This window comes from Macaca thibetana, chromosome 6, assembly GCF_024542745.1.
Source record: "Macaca thibetana thibetana isolate TM-01 chromosome 6, ASM2454274v1, whole genome shotgun sequence".
In the NCBI taxonomy this organism is placed as follows: Eukaryota; Metazoa; Chordata; class Mammalia; order Primates; family Cercopithecidae; genus Macaca; species Macaca thibetana.
Window position 1 is genome coordinate 49,011,325 of NC_065583.1, and position 20,607 is coordinate 49,031,931.

Consider the following 20,607-nt stretch of genomic DNA (forward strand, 5'->3'; position numbering starts at 1 on the left):
ACCGTAGACAGTGTTATTTAACTCCCCCTTCTCCATGCAAGCTGGAGATAGCAGTGCCCACCTCTCTTTCTTTTCTTCTGCTTTCCCCTCCCAGCTTTTTCCAGCTATAGCTCTTATATTGTTCCATGGATAGCAATTTGTAGTCTGTTCTCTAATCATCATCAAGTCTTCTGTGCTTTGTCTATTGGTTGGTTCTAAGACTTGAGAGTCAAGATAATTTACATTATTACGACTTTAAATATTCACTGTAGAGCCATGTGGTGTACTAAGGATTACTTCTTTTTTTCTGTAGACTCAGTATAACAATCCTTGTGCCAATGGGGGAAGAACATTTTAGACATCCAGTTGATACCTTTTCTGTTCAGAAATATATGGTAATCCGTAGCACTCATGGACCCACAGTGTCTTATTTACATCTTGTGTGGCCTTGTATTCTTTAATTATCTTGTGCATTATATCCCTAACTCGAGAGGGAGCTCTTTGAGGGGGAAGTGGTCTTTCCTGTTTTGCTCCCACAGCATTTATAGTCTCTTGGTAAATTAAATTGATTTCCCTAAAAGTTGCAAACCATGATTTCATTTGTCAAGTAAACATAGCCAATACTTTAAATGCCATTGCTGTTAGATTCTATATATACTTTATTTTATGATGAGTTATAAATATATAAATATTTTAAAAATAAAGCTATTAAAAACTCATAAATTAAAATATTCAGCTCCGACACTTTGAATATTTCTCTTTCATGATCGTCTTTAGCCTTTCCAAGAAGTCTTCCAACGTACTCTGGCTGGCTTCCTTCACAGGACAGGAGTTCTACAAAAGAAGCATTTAATTAGCTTGCATTGGTAAGCATTTGTCTTGCCTGCCTGTCTACTTGATCAAGCCTACTCTGGTACTTGCCACCTGAACACTTACCAAACCAAGGCCTCCAGTCTAGCCTGACTGGGAGTCGTCTCTATCACTAGGCCAGCAGGTGTTGCCTGTTTTGGGTGCATACTACTTACACTTCTAGAAATGGTTACTGTATACCATTACCTATCTGCTTTTGCGGTGGGCAGGGCGGCGGGGAGTGCAGTCTCTGGAGAGGTGTGTCACAGCTAGGTGCTTGCTCAGAGGGTAGAACTTGAAGGTGCTGGCTCAGACCTGCCTGTGCTCTACTGGGCCTTCTGCATGGCTGCCTGGACTGCTGAGAGAGATTCAGTCATGTGGCCCTCCTGTCATTAAACAGCAGCACTGCAGCACAGCAGCCCTAAAGGTGGGAAGGGTTCCATATGCTACCCCCAGGCCACTGCTTCAGTTTGAATCTCAGCTCTACCATTTATTTATTGTATTGCTGAGAACGTACTACTTAATTTATAAAAGCTTCAGTTTATTTTTAAAGTCGGGACAATTGTTTGCCTACTTGCCTGCTTCATAAGATAATGGAGAGAATTAAAAGAGAACATGTGTTGTGCCAAGTTCCTATCCCATGACCTATCCCATTGTCTACAAGGTGATAGGCCCAAAGAAGGGATACATGTCCTTGTTCTCTTCTAAAGCCAATTAATTCCTCCACTCGATATTAGATAACACCCACTCTGGGCCACAAGGACTTCTGCCCTCTAATGATTCCTCCTCCTTCTCCTCTCTTCAGTTCTCCCTACTCCACCAGACCGTTCCCCCAGGTGCATTAGCATGCTGGGTATACACCCCACCTTAAAAGAGCTTCCCTCACTCCATAACCGCCCTGCAGCCATGGTTCAGTTTCTCTGCAGCCTTATAGCTAAACACCTTCAAAGAGTGTTCTGCCCTCACTGTTCCTTCTTTGGCTTCTCTCACCGCCCCATCCTCGGTGAGCGCACTCCAGCTGGACTTTCCTTCCTGCTTCTCCATTTACATCAGCCTCACCCATGACCTCCATCAGTCAAACCCAGGGGCCTTTCTCAGTCCTTACCTGACCTGACCTTTCAGTACATTTGAAACAGTCGACCCTCCCTCCGTGAGTGTCCTCACCGGCCTCCTGGGATACCGCCCACTCTCCAGTGTTCTCCTGCCTCACTGGTCTGAGGAGTCTCAGGCGCCTTTACTGGATCCTCCTCTCCTGACCTCCATGTGTTCATCTCAGGCTCAGTCCTTTGATCTCTCCCTTTCTGTCATTCAGACTTTCAATAGCATCTATCTAAGGACTCTCCTTTTTGTACTGCAAGTTCTGACCTCTCCCCTAAGTTCCAGACTTTTCTAACCATCTTCTCAACATCTTCACTTGGCTGTCCAACAGCCACCTTACATGTACAATGTACAAAATTGAACTCTTGATCTTCTGCTTAACCTCCAGCCCTGCCTTGCCCCCAGTCTTCCATCGCTCTATAAACGGTACCAACCATCGCCAGAGGGGTTTAGGCAGGAACGAAGAGGTCATCTTTTCCTCCCCTGTATCTTACCCCTTACAACTGATCTGTCAGCAAATCTTTCTGGTTTTATTTTTAGTCATATCCCAAATCTATTCACTGTTCCCATCCTGTCCATGCCACCATCATCTCTAGCCTGGTTTACTGCCTCCCAACAGGCCATCTTGCTTCTATGCCTCCCCCTTTCAGCCTATTTACCACACAGTAGCCAGACTGACCCTTTTAAATCACGTAAATCAGATCGTACAGTCTTTGCCCTGCCCAAAGCTCTGCAGGTGTTCCCTGCCATACTCGTGGTGGAATCTCAAGGCCTTGTGTGATCCGCTGTCCTAGAAACTCCCCCTCACTCACTGTGATCCAGCCACACTGGCCTTCCTACTGGTCTTCAAATACAGGAAGTTCATTTCCATCCTAAGGCCTTTGCATAGCTCCTCCTTCTGCCTGGAATGGTCTCTCCCCAGTTAGTCATGTGGCCTGCTCCCTCACTTAATTCAAATATCTGCTCAGATAATGTCACCAGCTCCTAAGTCAGCCCCCTCCCCCATGACCCTTATGTTCTTTATTCCTATGTTTTTCTTTGTAGCACGTATCACTACTGGGCATCATTTTACATGTTTGTTTTTCTAACTCTCCCACTAGAACATCCCACGAGAACAGGGACTTGGCCTACGTGTCTTTAGTGACACGTCCTCAGCACCTAGAACCGCACCCAGCACTTACGGAACTTCAACAAATACTTAGTGAATGAGTGAATGAATGAATGGGTTGACCAAGGGTGCTGCAGCTCCTAAGGAGGAGTGTTTAGAAGTGAGGCTGCTGTCCACCAGGAGCCATGCTGCCAGCTTGCTAGGAATACAGTGCAGCTTACCAAGCCTGCCAGGCCCCAGAGGTTCCTGTCGAGCCGTTTCAGGAATCGGATCAGCTGCTTGTGCCTGTGGAACTGCTGTGCAGTCGCACCCAGGCAGCGAGTGTCCTTCTCATGGTGGCTGTAGAACTGCCGGAGCACAGTCGCAGCCCTGCAGAAGGTTTCCTTCTCAGTTGTGTTCTGGAAAGACAAATGCCACAGATAGCCATGTGCCAGCTCCATTTGGAGGATGGGAAAGAGATTTTTTCCTCTTGATTTCTTCTTTCCAGAGGGACAAATGGAGGTGAGTTTGCTCAACTACAGACCTGTCTTCAAGTATTCCACTGAAGGAAGGCTGCTTGCCACAGACACAAACCTCTGTCAACAACCTCTCCCAATTGCAAACGCAGCAGCCTTCTCCCCAGAACCCCCCAGTTTCTTTTCTCTTGGAGGATTTTGCTGAAAGGGTACCTGAATAAAGCCACCCCGCAAGGAAAGGGCACAGTGGGGACTAGAATGCAGGACTATCTATCGCTACAGCCCACGTTCCGCGTCCGTATCTCGATACCCCATGAGCTATTCTGCTATGGACAGTGCCCACATGAGCTCTCAGTCAGGTTCTGCTCTCGTTCCCAAAGGTTTTAAAATCCAGCTTTCCCTGGAAATCCTGCATGCCTGTTGAATAAATGAGGGCACATCCTTTGGCCTGGACTCTGCTGCTTTGGGCAGCACTATCCGTTTGGTCCTCCCCATGGGAGAGGAGAGCAGCACATGGTCCAAGTGAGGAGCTAAGACATTACCCCAGGCAGCAAGAGATAAGTGTACAGATTGGGGAAAGGTGTCCTGGGAGATCAGGGGAGGCTCTGGGAGCAGGTGCCATTGAGCTGAGCGTTGGGCAGAGTTTCTGTAAGGGGCCTTTTGGCCCCAAATGGTGCAGAGTGAGAATCTCCCTGAAATGCTGGCAACTGTGAGGGTCTGGCCACATGGCTCTTCCTGGGGCCCTTAACCTTAGAGAAGGGAATGGACACACAGGGAGACAAGTCATTGGGAACCCAGGAGAGGGATTTTGTCTCGGTCTGAACTGGTCTGTCCTCTCATTTTTCACTGAAGAACAAAGATGCAGAACTTGGAGAGGGTTCTTAGCTTGAGCCTAGTTCCTTTATCCAGTTGAGATAAAGCTATCCCCAGCCTCTCCCCCGACATGCTCTGGTCCCTTGCTACTCAAAAGTGTGGTCCATGACCAGAATCATGGACATCACTGGGAGCTTCTTAGAATACAGAATCTCAGACCACCCCTGCCCCACCCAGACCCTCTGAATCAGAACAGTGACAAGATCCTCAGGGATTTCTATCAGCAGCACTGTCCAAGCAGCTTTCAAGTTCTTACGGTTACATTTTTTTTTCTGATGATCAAGGTAACGTGTATTTACTATAAAGGTAATTATATATTCAACAAAAGTACATTCACTCATCCCATCAGCCAGAGGTAACTACTGCTGTTAATATTTTGGTAAATATCATCACACTTTAAAAAACACTTTTTAAAATAGGGATCAACTGTTGATACTGTTTTGTAACTTTTTTACCCTTTGCATATACTATAAGCATTTCCTAAGCCCTTCGGTGGTATTTGAGAACATGGGTTTGAGAGCTGCATAGAAACGTATTGCATAGTGGTGCTGTCATTTGTCAGGCCCCTTTACAATTGTAATTTGCCTTATTTACAGCAGCTTTCTCTTTCTGTAAATAAGTGGCAGTGAGTAAACTATATAAATTTTTGTGTTCATCTCTTATTTATATAGGCTACATTCTAGGAATGCAGTTCATATTTTAACGTTTTTTTTCAGGAAGATCTAGACCCAGATTGAGGCACCAGAATCCCAGGCTACGGAAGCTTCCCCTTTCCTCTGTGGGGCGTGACGTCCCATGGGCAGAGCGGTTGGAAAGACATTTACTTAATGAACTGACTGAGAGTCACTCCTGGTTCCTGATTCTAGTTGGAAATATAAGAGTGTGTCAGTATTTTTGGGCTCTTGGAGCCAAGAAACAGACCTCTCTGTGCTTTGTGGGCGAGTCGAGGTGGAGGGGACACAGGGGCTGGTGGGGGGCGGCACATGCTACCTGAGTGTCTGGAGGTGGGCAGACATGCATGCTGCTGCAGAGGGAACAGTGAGCTTCAAGAAGGCCAAAAAGCCTTTGCTTCTTTTCCCACAAACCTTGGTGAGATTTTTCTGAAATGCTGGCTTGGAGCCTGGAAATTAAACTTAATTTTGACCCATATATGGCCACATAGTATAGGAAAAAATCCTCTAAAGATATTTTTCAAAGGACTTTCTAAAGGAAACAAGGATAAAATAAGAATTGAAAAGAGTCTGCATTAAATGGAAAAACTTTAAAAGAATACATCCTAAGGGCAGCTTTAGTGCAAGGCCTTTACGTTTTAGTTGCTCTGGTATCGCAGCGAGGAGGCGACACTCCATCCCTGCTGTGACCCTGGACTCCTTCTACCTGCCTGTCTAGCTCCGGCTGCTGAGTGTGTCTGCCAGTGGCTCAGGGAGTGCACTTTGACAGCCTGGCTGACCTCACCGTTCAGAACTGCTTAGAGAGTGACTGAGAAGGAGGTCTGTCCCTCCCGGGAATGTCAGGAAACAGCCACTTAGGAGATTTCTTCTGTGGCAGTGACTCTGTGAGAGTTCTGACTTGGTTCTTGACCAGCCTCACTGAGGACCATACAAATCCAGCCCGACTGACACTGCATTCATTATCTCCCATCCTGCCCAGGGTAGTCAGCTAGTGCTCTATATGAGAAACTCCTTCAAAAAACAGAGATATTTGAGGTTCATTATGGAACTCTCTGTAGAATTATGAATTAGCTCTCTTTGGTAAGTAGGAAATAGCTCCATCTACTTGTCCACCCAAGAAACCCTTCATCGACCAGCCAGCTTGCTTCTTCCCACTTTGCTGTTCCTCAGACAGCCTTGACTTCATAGACACCCCAACAGGTGTTACCTATGAAGCCCAGGACCTAGATCAGTGCCTTCTTTCCAGCAACTGCCAAGAGTAGAATGCTACCCAACTTAGAGATACTAAAATTCTTGTTCCCCCCGAAGAAATAAAATCAATAGGCTGGATTTTGGAAAGATGTTTTCTTTGGGAACACAAAGAAGTACCTTTTCCTCTGCATACCACCTTTGTAGGTTTTTGAAAATAGCAACATTTCACTGTTCTGAAATATCTTAACATGTAAATAAGCAGTGCTGAATCTTCGAGGGGAAGAAAAGAGTAGAAGAGTGAGATTGAGAACTCCAGGAGGATGAAGTTCGGGGAAGGCGAATGAGACAGGTAAGAGTAAAGGCAGGCAGTGGGGATTGTTCTAGGAGATGTCTGTGTGTGTGAGAGGGAGGTGAGTGAGGACTGAGTGAAGAGGGGAGTTAAGGACGGGAGGGCAGTGGTGTCCTCGCCTGCGCCTGGAGGTCTTCCAGAAACAGCCCAGATGGATAGCCCCAGGCTCAGCATCCTGGAGGGTTTGATCCTTTCCAACCTGGGCACCTCCTTCTTAGAATCATCGCTTCTCTGCAACGTGTCCTTGCTTTTAATCAGGGTTATATCATCTCACAATAACACTTTCCACTAACTCAAGAACTGGATTCCAATCAACCTTGCAATCACCTTCAGAATCACTTTCGTATCTTCACACGTGGAAACTGAGGTGCAGAGAGGTGTGAAGATGTGCCGAAGGCCAGCCACACAGCTGTCAGTGGCAGAGCGGGCTCTAAAACCATAGGCAGTCTCACCTCCAGGCCCTCAACCCTCACCCTTCCTCCAGGCCTGACTTCTAGTGAGGTGGCCCTTCCCTTGGCTTTGTTAGAGCCTTCTCAGCAGTGCCACAGGCCTCCAGAGACCCAGTGCTCAACCCGGTGGACTCTTGGCTTCTAGTAGGAGCCATCTCGGTTGGAAGGACTTAGAAATTTTGTGTATACACACACACACACACACACACACACACACACACACCAACTGTTGTCCAGGTGCAGTGGCTAATCCCAGCACTTTGGGAGGCCGAGGTGGATGGATTGCTTGAGCTCAGAAGTTCAAGACAAGCCTGGGCAAAATGAAATGGCAAGACCCCATCTTTACAACAAAAATACAAAAGTTAGCCAGGCGTGGTGGCGCAGACCTGTCATCCCAGTTACTTGGGAGGCTGAGGTGGGAGGTTAGCTTGAGCCTGGGAGGTGGAGGCTGCTGTGAGCTGAAATCGCACCACTGCACTCTAGCCTGGGTGACAGAGCAAGACCCTATCTCAAAAGAAAAAAAAAACAAAGTGTGGATTTACCCTTCAGGAATCTCATCCTGTATTGAACTCCTGGGATAACGTTTAATGAATGAGATAGTACAGATAAAGGCCCGAAGAGCAGTTTCCCTCATGAAGCAGGATGGGCCCTGTTCTATGGCCTGGGTGCCAGGGCGTGACCCTGCCCAACACACAGGGCTTCACTGCTGGCCAAATCATCCCCCTAGTTCGCATGGAAAGCAGTAGTTAGGAGACCACTGTGAAATTGAGGCTTTGGGGCTTTCATTCTCAGCTGTGTGTTTCCATGAAAACAGGAACTGAAATGCACAAAACTATTGATACGGCTGTAGTCATGTGTTTGTCAGAGAAAATGCACTATCAGCTGTCAAATCTATCTCCTCCCACTACAGATAGAGGGGTGGGGGTGAGGCAGCACAGGAGGCAGAGAGGCGAGGTGCCCAGGCAACCGGAAGCAGGGATGTGCTGGACGCTGCCCAGCAGGATGGTTCCGGACTGAGCTGGACGGGAATTCGGCCCGCCAGAGCAAGCTGAGGAGCCCTGGACCGCCAGCCCTGGAACCCAGAGGGCTGTTAGGTGGCCAGGCTGTGGAAGAGGAGGGGCTCTGATGATACCTTTTCTGTTGCCATAGGAAGTCTCTTAGACAAAATGAAAGCTCCCTCAACCTGTCATCTCAATATCTGTTTCTGTGAGAGTATTTGGTTTTTCAGAAATGTATGGGCCAGAAAAATTCTCCCATTCAACAGGCATTTATTGAGTGCCTCCTACGTTCCAGGCACTATGCCAAAGCTAAGTAAAACCCAAGAGGGCTTTTCTTTGACCAGGATCTGAGTCAGGACTATAGCATGTAAGCTTTCTATTACACATCTAAATCAAGTGAAACCAGAAAGACCAAAACACACTTAAGAGTAAAAATCAGACTTCTCGTTCTTTGAAAACATCTAACACCTTAGAGTTAATTTGGGCCCGCTTGTTTTCCATTAGACAAGTTTCTTATTCAGACACTTGGGGATGGATCTCCCCATTTGCTAAAACAGACCGTGGGACGGCTTCTTACCTTGGAGGCAGCAAGGATGTCCGTTATGGTCAACTTGGTGCACAGAGTCTTGGTCCAGGCAGAAATGAGAGAGCAAGAGACAGAGTTAACCTCCAACTGGACAGAGCAGTCCTTGATGAGCATCTCTCACTCCCTCCAACTGAGGAAACTTCCTACAAACCCTCAGAAAAAAGAGTGACAGGGGAAGCCTGGCTGTGTGCCCCGGGCTGCCACCAACCACCAGTTCCAACTTCTCTAGCAACTGTTAACGTTTTCATGGCCTAGAAATACTGACAGCATCACCAGAACATCTGGAGAGATGGTGCCAGATAGGTACTCACCTTCTGCTCTGTGAGGCTGTTCAGAGTTTCGATGATCTCCCGTAAGGCGATATGGCAGTTGTGTCCGTGGGCAAAGTTGCCGGCACATGCTAGCAGGAAGAACAGAGGGGGAAGCAGTTGGGAGGTGAGACCCATTAATAGGTGTCAATTTGCAATGACAATGTGAGACAATTAGTTTATCAGGAGAAGCTAACGATGCAATGCTGACAAAGATATCTCTATATATAGATTTAAAATTGCTGAAACCGAGGGAAAATGAGTTTACATTGGAAATTTTCGTTACACCAGATTGTCAGTCACTTGGGGCCAATCAGCACCTCTCTTCCAGGAGAAAAAATGCCTCACAAACAGGTAAAATGTTCCTGTGAAATCAGACCAATAGGAAAATGAAACCTTTTTAAAAAAAATTAACTACAAAGTTTCAGCATAGGAAATTACACCATAATTTGCTCTTTAGATTAATCTTATCAGCTTGGGGCTGCTGCTGGCTTTTTGCTTTGCATAGAAGGGAGAGGCCACAGGTGTCCGAATTTGTTGTAATGCAGTCCTCCTGGGGAAAGATAGAGTAATATCAAGAAAGTTTGACTTGAAAAGTATTTTAACCTGGCTTCTTCCAAGTACAGGTGGTATCTTGGAAACTGTCCTGTCGTGGAAAAGCTGATCCGGGGCTCTTTCTCTGCGTAGAGGGAGAATAACAGGCAGACTATCCTGCCCCAGCACTGGGGGACAATGTTCTCCCAAGTTTAGGTGTTTGGAGAAGGACAGGCCACATCAGGTGAGGCCTAGTTTGGGTCCCAGCAGGTCCATAAGGTTTTTACTCATAAGGAAGCCCTTGGCAAGGTAAGTCTATTCTGAGGTTTCAGGAATAACTTTTTTTTTTTTTTTTTTTTTTTTTTTCTGAGACAGGGTCTCACTCTGTCACCCAGGCTGGAATGCAGTGTTGTGATCAGGGCTCACTGCAGCCTCGACCTCCCAGGCTCAAGTGATCCTCCCACCTCAGCGCCCCCGAGTAGCAGGTGCGTGCCACCACACCATGCCTGGCTAATTTTTATTTTTATTTTTTGGTAGAGATAAGAGTCTCACTATGTTGCCTAGGCTCATCTCAAATTCCTGGGCTCAAGTGATCCTCCTACCTCGGTCTCCCAAAGCTCCGAGATTACAGGTGTGAGCCACCATGCCTGGCCAGGAATGCCCACTTTTTGAATGGAACCTAAACATATCCTCAGCTAATTAGGAAGAAGAGCTATAGTCTTATCAACTTACAAATCAGCTCTCCTTGTCAGTGCCCCACCACCCGCCCTGCTTGTTTTTTATTGAATTCATGTGGACACAATAAGGTGCTCATTGCCTCACCCCAGCCGTGAACGTAAGGATCCCGCCATTCACTCAGGTGCCTGGGCCCTGTGCACAGCCCACCCAGCCTCCCAGTAAGGGCTCATGGGCAGCAGGATTATTGGGCCCTGCCTGTCCCCTGCTTTTCTCCCGGAACCTTCCCTTCCCTTCGTCTCTGACCTTCTTTTCACTATGAATTTCCTTTTTTTTTTTTTTTGAGACAGTCTCGCTCTGTCACCCAGGCTGGAGTGCAGTGGCGCAATCTCAGCTCACTCCAAGCTCTGCCTCCTGGGTTCACACCGTTCTCCTGCCTCAGCCTCTCGAGTTGCTGGGACTACAGGCGCCCGCCACCACGTCTGGCTAATTTTTTGTATTTTTAATAGAGATGGGGTTTCACCGTGTTAGCCAGGGTGGTCTTGATCTCCTGACCTCGTGATCCGCCTGCCTCGGTCTCCCAAAGTGTTGGGATTACAGGCATGAGCCACCGTGCCTGGGCCTCCCTATGAATTTCTTCTGGAAGATCATCTAAAAATGTGTGTTGCTAAAGTTTTGCCTCTCTTCCACCCCCCCCGACCCCCTCCCCCACTCCCCCGGCCGCCACACTCTGTCACCCAGGCTGGAGTGCAGTGGTGATCATAGCTTACTGCAGCCTTGAACTCCTGGGCTCAAGGCATCCTCCAGCCTCAGCTTCCCGAGTAGCTGGGATTACAGGCATATGCCACCACGCCTGGCTAATATCTGTATTTATTTTTATTTTTTTTTTTTTAAGTAGAGACCGGGTTTCACCATGTTGGGCAGGCTGGTGTCAAAGTCCTGGCCTCAAAATGATCCACCCACCTCAGCCTCCCAAAGTGCTGGGATTATAGGCATGAACCACCATGCCTGGCCAAGGTTTTGCCTCTGTTTTGGATCTTTTCTTCCCTCATTATTATTATTAAATTGACAAATAAATATTGCCTATATATTTAAGCTGTATGATATAATGTTTTAAAATGTGCATATGTTATGGAATTGCTACATCAAGCTAATTATACAGTACTTCACATATTTATTGTTGGTAAGAACATTTAAAACCTACTGTCTTTGTGATTTATGTGTTTACTTATTTTGAGGTGGAGTTTCACTCTGTTGCCCAGACTGGAGTATGATGGCGCAATCTCGGATCACTGCAACCTCCGCCTCCTGGGTTCAAGCGATTCTCCTGCCTCAGCCTCCCGAGTAGCTGGGATTACAGGTGCCTGCCACCACGCCCAGCTAATTTTTGTATTTTTAATAGAGACAGGGTTTCACCATGTTGGCCAGGCTGGTCTCGAACTCCTGACCTCAGGTGATCTACCCGCCTTGGCCTCCCGAAGTGCTGGGATTACAGGGGTGAGCCACTGCACCTGGCCTCTCTTCATGATTTTTAAGTATACAAAACATTGTTATCAACTGTTGTCACCATGTTGTACAGTGGCTCTCTTGAACTTATTCCTCCCAACTGAAATTTTATATCCTTTGACCAACATCTTCCTGATCACCACCCTCCCAGCCCCTGGTGACCATCATCCTACTCTCTGCCTCCCTGAGTGTGACTTTTTTTGATTTCACATATGTGTGAGATCATGTGGTATTTGTCTGTGTCTGACTTTTTTCACTTAGCCTAATGTCCTACAGGTTCATCCATGTTGTGGTGAATGACAGGGTTTCCTTCTTTTTTAAGGCTGTGTAGTATTCCACTGTGTATATATAGTTTTGGATCTTATCGCAGTGCCTCAAGTTCTGTGAAGGAGAGAATCTGGATAATTTTATCAGGAAGGTCCTTAGACCATATTTAGGATCCTTCCATTGGGACTGGGCAGCAGAGTTACCAAACTAAATGCAGTGGCTTCAGATGCCAAAGCACCTGCGATGAGCCACACCTCACAGGTGAGGGGTATGGTTCCCCACAACACTGCCCTCACTTCGGTTGCCAGCTGCACATTCAGGGGTCCCCAGCCCACCCTCACTGCTGACTGACTGGCTGCAAATCTGGGAGTTTCCACTATCCCTCAGGTTCCAGAATTCACTAGGATAACTGACAGAACTCAGGAGAATGCTGTACATAAGGCCACAGTTTTATCATAACAAAAGCATTCAAATCAGAACCAGCCAAAAGAGGAGACACAGGGGCGAGATGGAGGAGGGGCCCAAACACAAAACTCTCATTGTCTTCCCCCTGTGGCATCAGAGGCATCACCTGCTCAGCACTTTGACGTGTGACAAAATGCTGAGTATTTCCAAGCATGTAGGCTCACTTGAGCTTTGGGGTCCAGAGTTTTTGAGTCTCATCATGTAGGTGTGGTTGATGGAATCACTGGCCACTGGGTTGAACTCATCTTCCAGATTTCCTTCCAGGAGGCCAGGCTGGTATCACAAAACCTCAGTGGCGTGGCCAGCCCCTCCATGGTCATATTGTCAGCAAAAACTACCTAGGGCCCACCATGAGTCACTTCACTGGCATAAACTCTCAGGGTCCACCATGAATAATAAGATACTCCTATCACTTGGGAAATCCCTAGGAATTTGGGGCTACCTCCTGGGAACTGGTGACAAGGACTAGCCACATTCTTTACTCCAAGGGTTTGTAGCTGGTGGGACCTCCCAAGAGCTAGGACAAAGGCCAGACTTCTTGGGTAAAGTTGGTTCTTCGCTGCACACACTGGGGGAGAGTTATGAGAAGGGCAGGTGGTTGCTTCCAAGGCAGGTGGGGACTTTGAATCCGATGAACTATTATGTGGAATGAAGTAGAGCAGTGGGTCCAGTTAACACAGGAGGGAGCTCGTCAAGCTGCAGACTTGCTGGAGGGCTTCTGCCAAACAGGTTCTCAAGGAGAGTCGGGGGTGCAGAAGGGGAGCTGGTGGGGAGGGCAGGATTCTGGAGTGTCTGGCGGGCAGTGGAACAGCCATTTATGTGTCCAGCTGGTGTTTTTCTAAGCACCCACTAATGGGCAGAACCTGGGCTTGAGGCTCTGAGGGCAGAGCTGGTGAGTGAAAAGGGAATATTAGGTGGGCAGCTTTAGCTCAGAAGCAGAATCCAGCTTGTTTTGTTTGTGTCAATGGTGGAGTGGGGCCAAAGGTGAAAGGATAAACTGTTCAGAACATTCGAGAGTGACCAGGAGTCTCCCCAGAGGGCAGAAGTGGGGGATGGGCCATCCTCACCTGCAGGGACAGCACCATGGCAGGTGCGGCACGTGGGTAGAGATGGGGAAGGTGGGTGCCTGCATTGTCAGGGCAATGACAGAGGAGGGCAGTGATCTCCACCACAACCACTGCGAAGGAGTCTCCGAGCCTGCAGGGCCATGGGCAGTGTCTTGGTAGGGTGTGGTGGGACGGGCACCAAAGTTCAGGAGGGAGGTTGAAGACTGTGCTGTCTCTGGGTGTGTGGGTCACAGGCCCCTTCCCCTTCTCTGTGTGAGAGCTGAGAACCGGCGCTGGCTCCTCTGTGGATGCAGAGTTTTCCCTTCAGGCCCTGGAACGTAGCAGTTATGAGCACTGGCTTAGGAGTCCAGCAAACGAGCCCTTGTCAACTCTGTGACCATGGATAGATCATTAACTCTCTCTGGGTCTCGGTTTTCTCACCTGTGAAATGGGAATAATGTGACTCTTCCTTGTGAGGAGCAAGTGAGCGGTTCCATGGAAAGTACTTGGCATGGGTCATCCAGAAAGGGCGTCTGTTAACAGAGGCTGCTGTAGCACACGGTGGCTAAGAGAGTGGACGCTGGGCCCAGGTGGTCTGTCAGGCCTGGCTGCTGTGCCTCCTGGCTGTGTGACGTTGGGCGCGCTACTCAGCCTCATCTGTGAAATGGAGGTCATAGCTGTCCCTGTCTCATGAAGTTGCTCTGAGGAATGAATACACTGAAGTTTTCAAGTATTTAGAATAGTGCCTGGCACACAGTGAGTGCTGTGATGATGATGACAGCTCATCTCTTGAGTTGCTGGAATGACTGATGATGCTTCATCTATTAGGCAAGCCCAAGTCTGGACAGGGCAGTGGAGATCTGGCCAGACGGGCCCTCCGCACAGGTTCCTCCTGGATGTGCTCCTTCTCCGTCTTTGAGTTGCCGTCCTTGTTTCTGGTGGGTTGCCATCCTCACACTGCAGCCCGCCTGCTTTAGTATCTGGATTCATTACAGGGAACAGACACGGCTGTGGGTGCTTTAGTCAGGAAAGGATTTCATGCAGGAAAGTAGGTGCTTATAAGAATGTCAGGAGGGCTGGAGGGGCAGGCTCCAGGCTGGGCCTGGAACCCTAAAGACCTGACCCACTCGGTGAGCCACCCCTGAGGCTGTAGTGCCGGGATCCCAAAGTTGCTGCCTCTGCCGACCCCCTACACCGTGAGTCTGCTCCAGGACACCCCCACCTGACCCCCACACCGTGAGTCTGCTCCAGGACACCCCCAGTCTGAATGACCAAGTACGTGGTGTCTGCTGCCCTCCCCTTCACAGCTTGTCAGCCTTCATCTAATTGGAGACGCCAGATGCTCGCCTCAAAGGAGTCAGAAACGCGGCACTCAACTCCGAGAAAGGAATGCAGGTCGCACAATGCAGCCCAGTCTCCATGGGCCTCGTCCACTGATGCTTGCTGTCCCAGCCATTCCTGTGGTCCTTGAGTCAGGTGAATCTCACTCTCTCTCTTCTGTCAGTCCTGCAGGTCAGCACCCAGGAGAGTGCTTTCCAACCCCCACAGGCTTTGTCATGGAAAAACATGAGACTTCTCTGAGGGAGGGGCACTTAAGCAGAGTTAGGGATGAGCTGGCTTTAGCCAGGAGCAGGGGCTGCAGGGTGGGGTGAGTGCAGGCAGGGGACAGCCAGTGGAAGGCCCCGGGGGCACTGAAGAGAGGGCTCCCAGGAGGGGAGCATGGGCTGAGGGGACCCAGCCAGAGCACTGCAGGCACCCGTGACAGAGGCAGCTGGCCTGAATCAGGTGGGACGGTGGCAGGGAGAGCTGTGGGCTCTTGAGTCATTTGTCCCAGCACAGTGTCCAGGTTAAGACCTGGTGTCCTGGTGCCCATGGGACCTGGCTGGTTCTGAATCCCAGCTCTGGGTTACCTTGGAAAAGTTCCCCTGTCCAGGCTTCTCTGTAAAACTGGGCTGATTACAGGGGCAAGGGAATACTATAGAAGGTGACAAATATGAAGTGTTTGGTGTGGTGACTGACATGTCGCAAGCCCTCAGAAAATGCCATCTATCACCATCACCACGACCATCATCATTAATAGCACTTGGAAGTGACTGAATGTGGGGATGAGGGAGAGCAGGAGGTCGCAGGTGGCCCCAGGTCTCTGGCTTGGGGAGGAGGCAGGGGAGGAGGGCAGGCGGCAGGTGGGAGCCACCAGCTAAGGGGCTGCTGCGGGCCATGCTCTGAGCACCGGGGAGGGTCCAGCCTGCAGGCAGTAGACATGGAGGTTGACTAAGCTGCGGAGAAGAACACAGTGTTGCTGGAAAAAGGGGTCCTGGTTCAGACCCCAAGAGAGGGTTCTTGGATCTCACACAGGAAGGAATTCAAGGCGAGGCGTGGAGTGCAGTAAAGAAGGGATGGTTTATTGAAAGCAACTCAGAGTAGGTTATCCTCAGAAAGCACGAGCAGGAATGCTTCATCTGCTAAAGGTTTTTCTTATATAGGGGTCTTGTCTATACAAAAGCCAAGCTAAGTTATGTCTGTGTGTGGGTGGGCTGACAGTGTCACAAAATGTGTTGATTTAAAGAACGTTTTATCCTTGGCCTTTTAGTGAGTAAGTACATCAAAGCATTACTGTAACTATCTTGAAAGCATATACTGTTATGAGACATCAGGACACCCGGACATTCTGCTGTTGTGGGAGTTTGTCCTTGCGGGCATGACTAAACTGCTTCCTTGGCATAAACATCTCATGACCATGGGTGGTGACTGGCAAGGAATATGCCTAGCTAGTTTTAAGATGGAGTCGATTTTAAAATGGTGTCACCCTGGCTCTCCTCTGTTCCTGTTGACCTAACAATATGGCCAGGGGGTGAGAGGAGACAGGGGACAAGAAATGAGCCAGGGGACTCCCATGACGCTGGAAGGTGATGATGCAGGGCGCAGAGTCCTGGCGTGAGAGAGGCCCAGAGAGGAGGAGCAGTGGTCAGTGGCAGCGATGTTCCTCGTAGGTGAGGCTAGATAAGGAAAGACACACGTTGCTGCACAGAGTGATGAGTTGATAATCAGTGACCTCACGGAATGTCTGAGTGCAGTGGGGGCACAGGAAGGGGCCAGATGAGGTGGAACTCGGTATGGGCATCTGGGAGGGCAGCTGTGTTGGGCTGCAGGCTGCATCGGTGGTTGACAGCTGTGTTCTGAATGGGACACAATCAGCACAGGCTGCCCCAGCTCAGTGAGTGGCAGCTCCGTCCTTGCAGTTGTTCACACACAACACAGGAACACCTCACACACTCACCTCCAGGCCATCCCAAAGCCTCTCCCTTCACTGATGTGACATCTCGGATTGGTGTTGGTGGGGAAGGGACAGGGGTAGAGATGGAACAAAATTGACAAAATTGGCCATGAGTTGCTCATTGTTGACGCTGGGCAATGGATGCTTGGGAGTGACTTTTGTGTATATTTGAAATTTTCTGTAATAGAAGATTTTTAAAATGTAATTGCATAGCAGATATAAATAATATTAACATATATGCACTTTTATATATTACATATCTATACTTTATGCATTATATAATATACTATTTAAGTAAATAATATATACAGTAGCAGTATAATGTATACATGTATCTTACACACACGCCCCTCTCCAGTCCTCCACTACCACACGCACCATCGCTCCCCACCAGCATCTCTGCGGGAGCCTTGGTGCTCATCTCCCTGTTTCGCACTCGCCCCCACATTGCGTTCTCCACACAGCAGCCATGGTGACTTTGTTAAAATGTGAGTCAGACTGGCAGGGCGCGGTGGCTCATGCCTGTAATCCCAGCACTTTGGGAGGCCGAGGCGGGCGGATCACGAGGTCAGGAGATCGAGACCATCCTGGCTAACACGGTGAAACCCCATCTCTACTAAAAATACAAAAAATTAGCCGGGTGTGGCGGCAGGCGCCTGTAGTCCCAGCTACTCGGGAGGCTGAGGCAGGAGAATGGCGTGAACCCAGGAGGTGGAGCTTGCAGTGAGCCAAGATTGCATCAATGCACTCCAGCCTGGGTGACAGAGCGAGACTCCGTCTCAAAACAAAAAAACAAAACAAAAAAAAAAAACAAATGCATGTCAGACCACATCACTCCATCCCACTTAAAGTGAAGCCTAGTCCTGGCCTCTGAGGTCCTGCTGGGCTCCTGCTGCCCTCGCCACAGGTTCTACTCCAGCCCGAGGGTCACCCGTGAGTGCTGGGAAGGGCATCCCCAGCTTGCTCTTGCTCAAGACCTTAGCACCTGCAGTTCCCTTTCCCTTTATGACTTTGCTCCCATCTGTGCATGGCTGTCCCCTCCCCTTGTTTCATCCCGATCTCTGTTCTCATTTTATCGCATGGGGAGGATTTCTCCAACCTTCCCGTGTAACACGGCGCCCTCCCTGCCGTGCAGCCCCAGTCTGTTCTGTCTCCCTCAGGAGTGGTTACCACCGCCCAACACACTAAGTGCTCTCTTGTTGGCTTAGTCTGTCTCCCTGCTAGAAGCAACCTTGTTTTATTTAGTGGACCCCCAGCACCTAGAACAGGGTCTGACACCCAGGCCAGGCCTCAATCCATACTTGTCGAATGAATGAGTGGAGCTCCATTTCCGCGGAGGCACTGAGATGTGGCTGAAGTAACAACACTAGAAGTCAGGGATACAGCTGGGGCTTGAAGCCAGGGCTGGTTTCACCCTGAGCTGTATGTTCTGCCTGTGTCCCTGAGAGGGGAAGGGATGGGACCCAGAGCACAGTCACATGGAGGGCCTCATCCAAGGGCACAGGGACCGAGGGGAGGAGGGAGCTGAGGCAGGCAGGCAGTGGTGTAGACTGCTTTGCAGAGCTGTGGGGAAGTAGCTCTGCAGGCCACTGGCTTCTCTTGCCTTTCAGAAGCAGGTGGAAGGTCCTTTTCCCAAGAGAGGCAGAGCTGCTGAGGAGGCTGCAGGAATGCGCCATCTGTCCCTGTAGTGTTAATGTCACTTCAGCCTCAGAGCTAGATGGGCGGCCCACCCTTTCCCTTCCCACTCCCACTGGCTCCTGTGCCCTGGCAGGCCAGGGCCTGGCGAAGACCCCCAAGAAGGCAGCACCTTCCTCTGTCTTTGACAATGCAAGATCTGATGGGTCCAAGAGTGCCAGCCCGTGGGAGTTGCAGTGCCAGGCCTGCCTGGCTGAGGGGCTGCCTTGCAGGCCCCTGCAGACCCCCCCTCCTCTCCTGAGGGGGCCGGCTCCTGAGGGAGGACTTAGGCTGGTCTGAGGGGTGCTGGTGCTGGTCCAGCGGGGGGATGCTGCAGCCAGGTCTCCTCACCAGCCTGTCTCAGTACATTCCCTCCATGATGCAGACATCACGTTCATGTTCTTTTTGCTTTTTTAAAATGAAATTTATCTTTGTCTCCCATTGGAAAATGAATGCATGCTCATTATAGAAAATGTGGGAACAGATCAGAAGAAAGAAGAGTAAATAAAAATTGCTTTTTCTAATGTGGCATCACCACAGCTCCTCTGGTACAGGGTCCTGGGCTGGGCAGGGAGTCATGGACCATGTGGCCAACAGGCCATCGGGCTGTGGGTCTACAGGGGATGCCATGGGTGGCTCAGACCTTCCTCCCTTGAGGGTTTGGGGAAGTGGTGCCGGCCCCCGCACGCTTGTCCGTAGTGATGCAGAGAGCGGAGCTGACAAGAGTTGCTATATTTAATTTTGGTGCCTGCGTCACCTCTGACCACACAGCAGCGTCTACCCGGGCAGGCAGCACATGGCTGGGGGTGTTTCTGAACGACACTGTGAGAGAATCACTTTCCACAAGAAAAGGTATAGTGGAGGGGAAGGGAGAGACAGCAACAGAAAGTGAGGTCATAAGTAGAAAATTGCTTCTGGGATTTCAAATGGCTTTGTCATGGGGCCCGCCCTTGCTGCCGAGAAATCAGTTGATCTGGGAAAGTTTGTTGCAAACCCTTGCCCTCTTGCTTTTGGGTGGAGCTGAGAAATGAATGAAGATAATGGGGCTTTATGAGTGTGGGGGAGGGCAGCTGAGGAGACAGCACCAGTCCTGACCCCAGCTTGGACCCCTAGAAAGGCCAGATAGGAGCTGACCAGCGTGTCCCTGGCCAGGCAGTCCTGTCTGGAACATAGTCAGCCTGGCCCCAGCCGGGCCTCCTTAGAAGGGAGGCAGGCGAAGCGGGGAACAGGTTTGCAGTGTGTTACCATGGACCAGCTAGATGAAGGTCATAAGCAGAAGACGTTTCTCTTTGACCATAATGAAAAAGTGATAAGCCGCTGGGCCAGATGAAGTCCAGACTTCAAGCTGCTGCCTCTGTCACAAGGAAATAAGAGATGGGCCTGGTCCCCCTGGGGCCTGCTCCTTCTCGTCCTGCGCGGGACAGGGGGCCGGCCTCGGAGAAACCCGCCAAATGACTGGGAGTGTTTCCTGACACCTCATCTGAGCAGCAAACTGAGGTGTTTGGTTCACCGGAAACTCGCGTGTATCTCACTTCTCACTTAAGCCCAGCCCCTCTTCCAGTGAAACCTCCTGGGCTGGGGTTCCCGAGGTGCCGAGGGGCTCCCCGACCTGGGCCCCATGGTCAGCTTCTTCCTCCCACTCACCAAGCACTCTTCTCCCTTTTCAACCCCCTTCTCTCTGAGCCCTGCTGAGGGCTTGCCTTGTTTATGAAAGAACTTAGGCCACGTGGTTAGAGAAAACTCCCAGCAAACACCGCCAGGGGTCAGTCCCCAGGGAGGGAGGTTCCCAGCCACAGTTGCAGCCACTGACACTTACCTACCTTGTTCTCTCTTCCTTTCTCATTCCTGACAGGGCCCTCTCCCTGTCGCCACCAGCTGCAGCTCGGTTCTGTGGCTCCGTAAGGCATCCCTCATCGCTGGAGAGCCCCATGCCCTCTCCAGCACAGGGTGCACTGCCAGTGACCACAGGCCCCCTTCCTGGGGGGCAGCCTGGAAGGTGTGAGAGACAGGAGCTCCACAGTGGCTGAGGAAGTGGCAAGCTGCAGACCCCTAGTGGTGGGGCCCGGGACGGCCGTTGGCCGTCCGCACTGTGCACCTGCCTCACAGGCCGTCCTGAATGTGTGGCTCAGAGCAGGGCCTTGGAGGATCCTGAGGAACTCTGCCCCACATCAGTCTCAATTCCAGTCTTTGTTCTTGAAGGAGTCACGTGGAATTTCACTGGAAGGGTTTCCATCTTCTTTCTGGATAGGCAG

General features: G+C 49.9%; 1 protein-coding gene across 2 annotated transcripts; it reads right to left on the minus strand.

The window, feature by feature from the left end:
- Positions 1–623: 623 nt before the first annotated feature.
- Positions 624–9,218, minus strand: IL4 (interleukin 4). Of its 2 annotated transcripts, XM_050792892.1 has the most exons (4): positions 8,918–9,218; positions 8,598–8,645; positions 3,256–3,432; positions 624–813 (listed from the first exon to the last, which is right to left on the minus strand). In XM_050792892.1, the coding sequence occupies exons 1-4, from the start codon at positions 9,050–9,052 to the stop codon at positions 712–714; spliced, it is 462 nt and encodes a 153-aa protein (XP_050648849.1). In that variant the 5' UTR covers positions 9,053–9,218; the 3' UTR covers positions 624–711. The 2 variants fall into 2 exon arrangements, with proteins under 2 accessions (XP_050648849.1, XP_050648850.1); XM_050792893.1 differs by lacking the exon at positions 8,598–8,645.
- Positions 9,219–20,607: the final 11,389 nt, after the last annotated feature.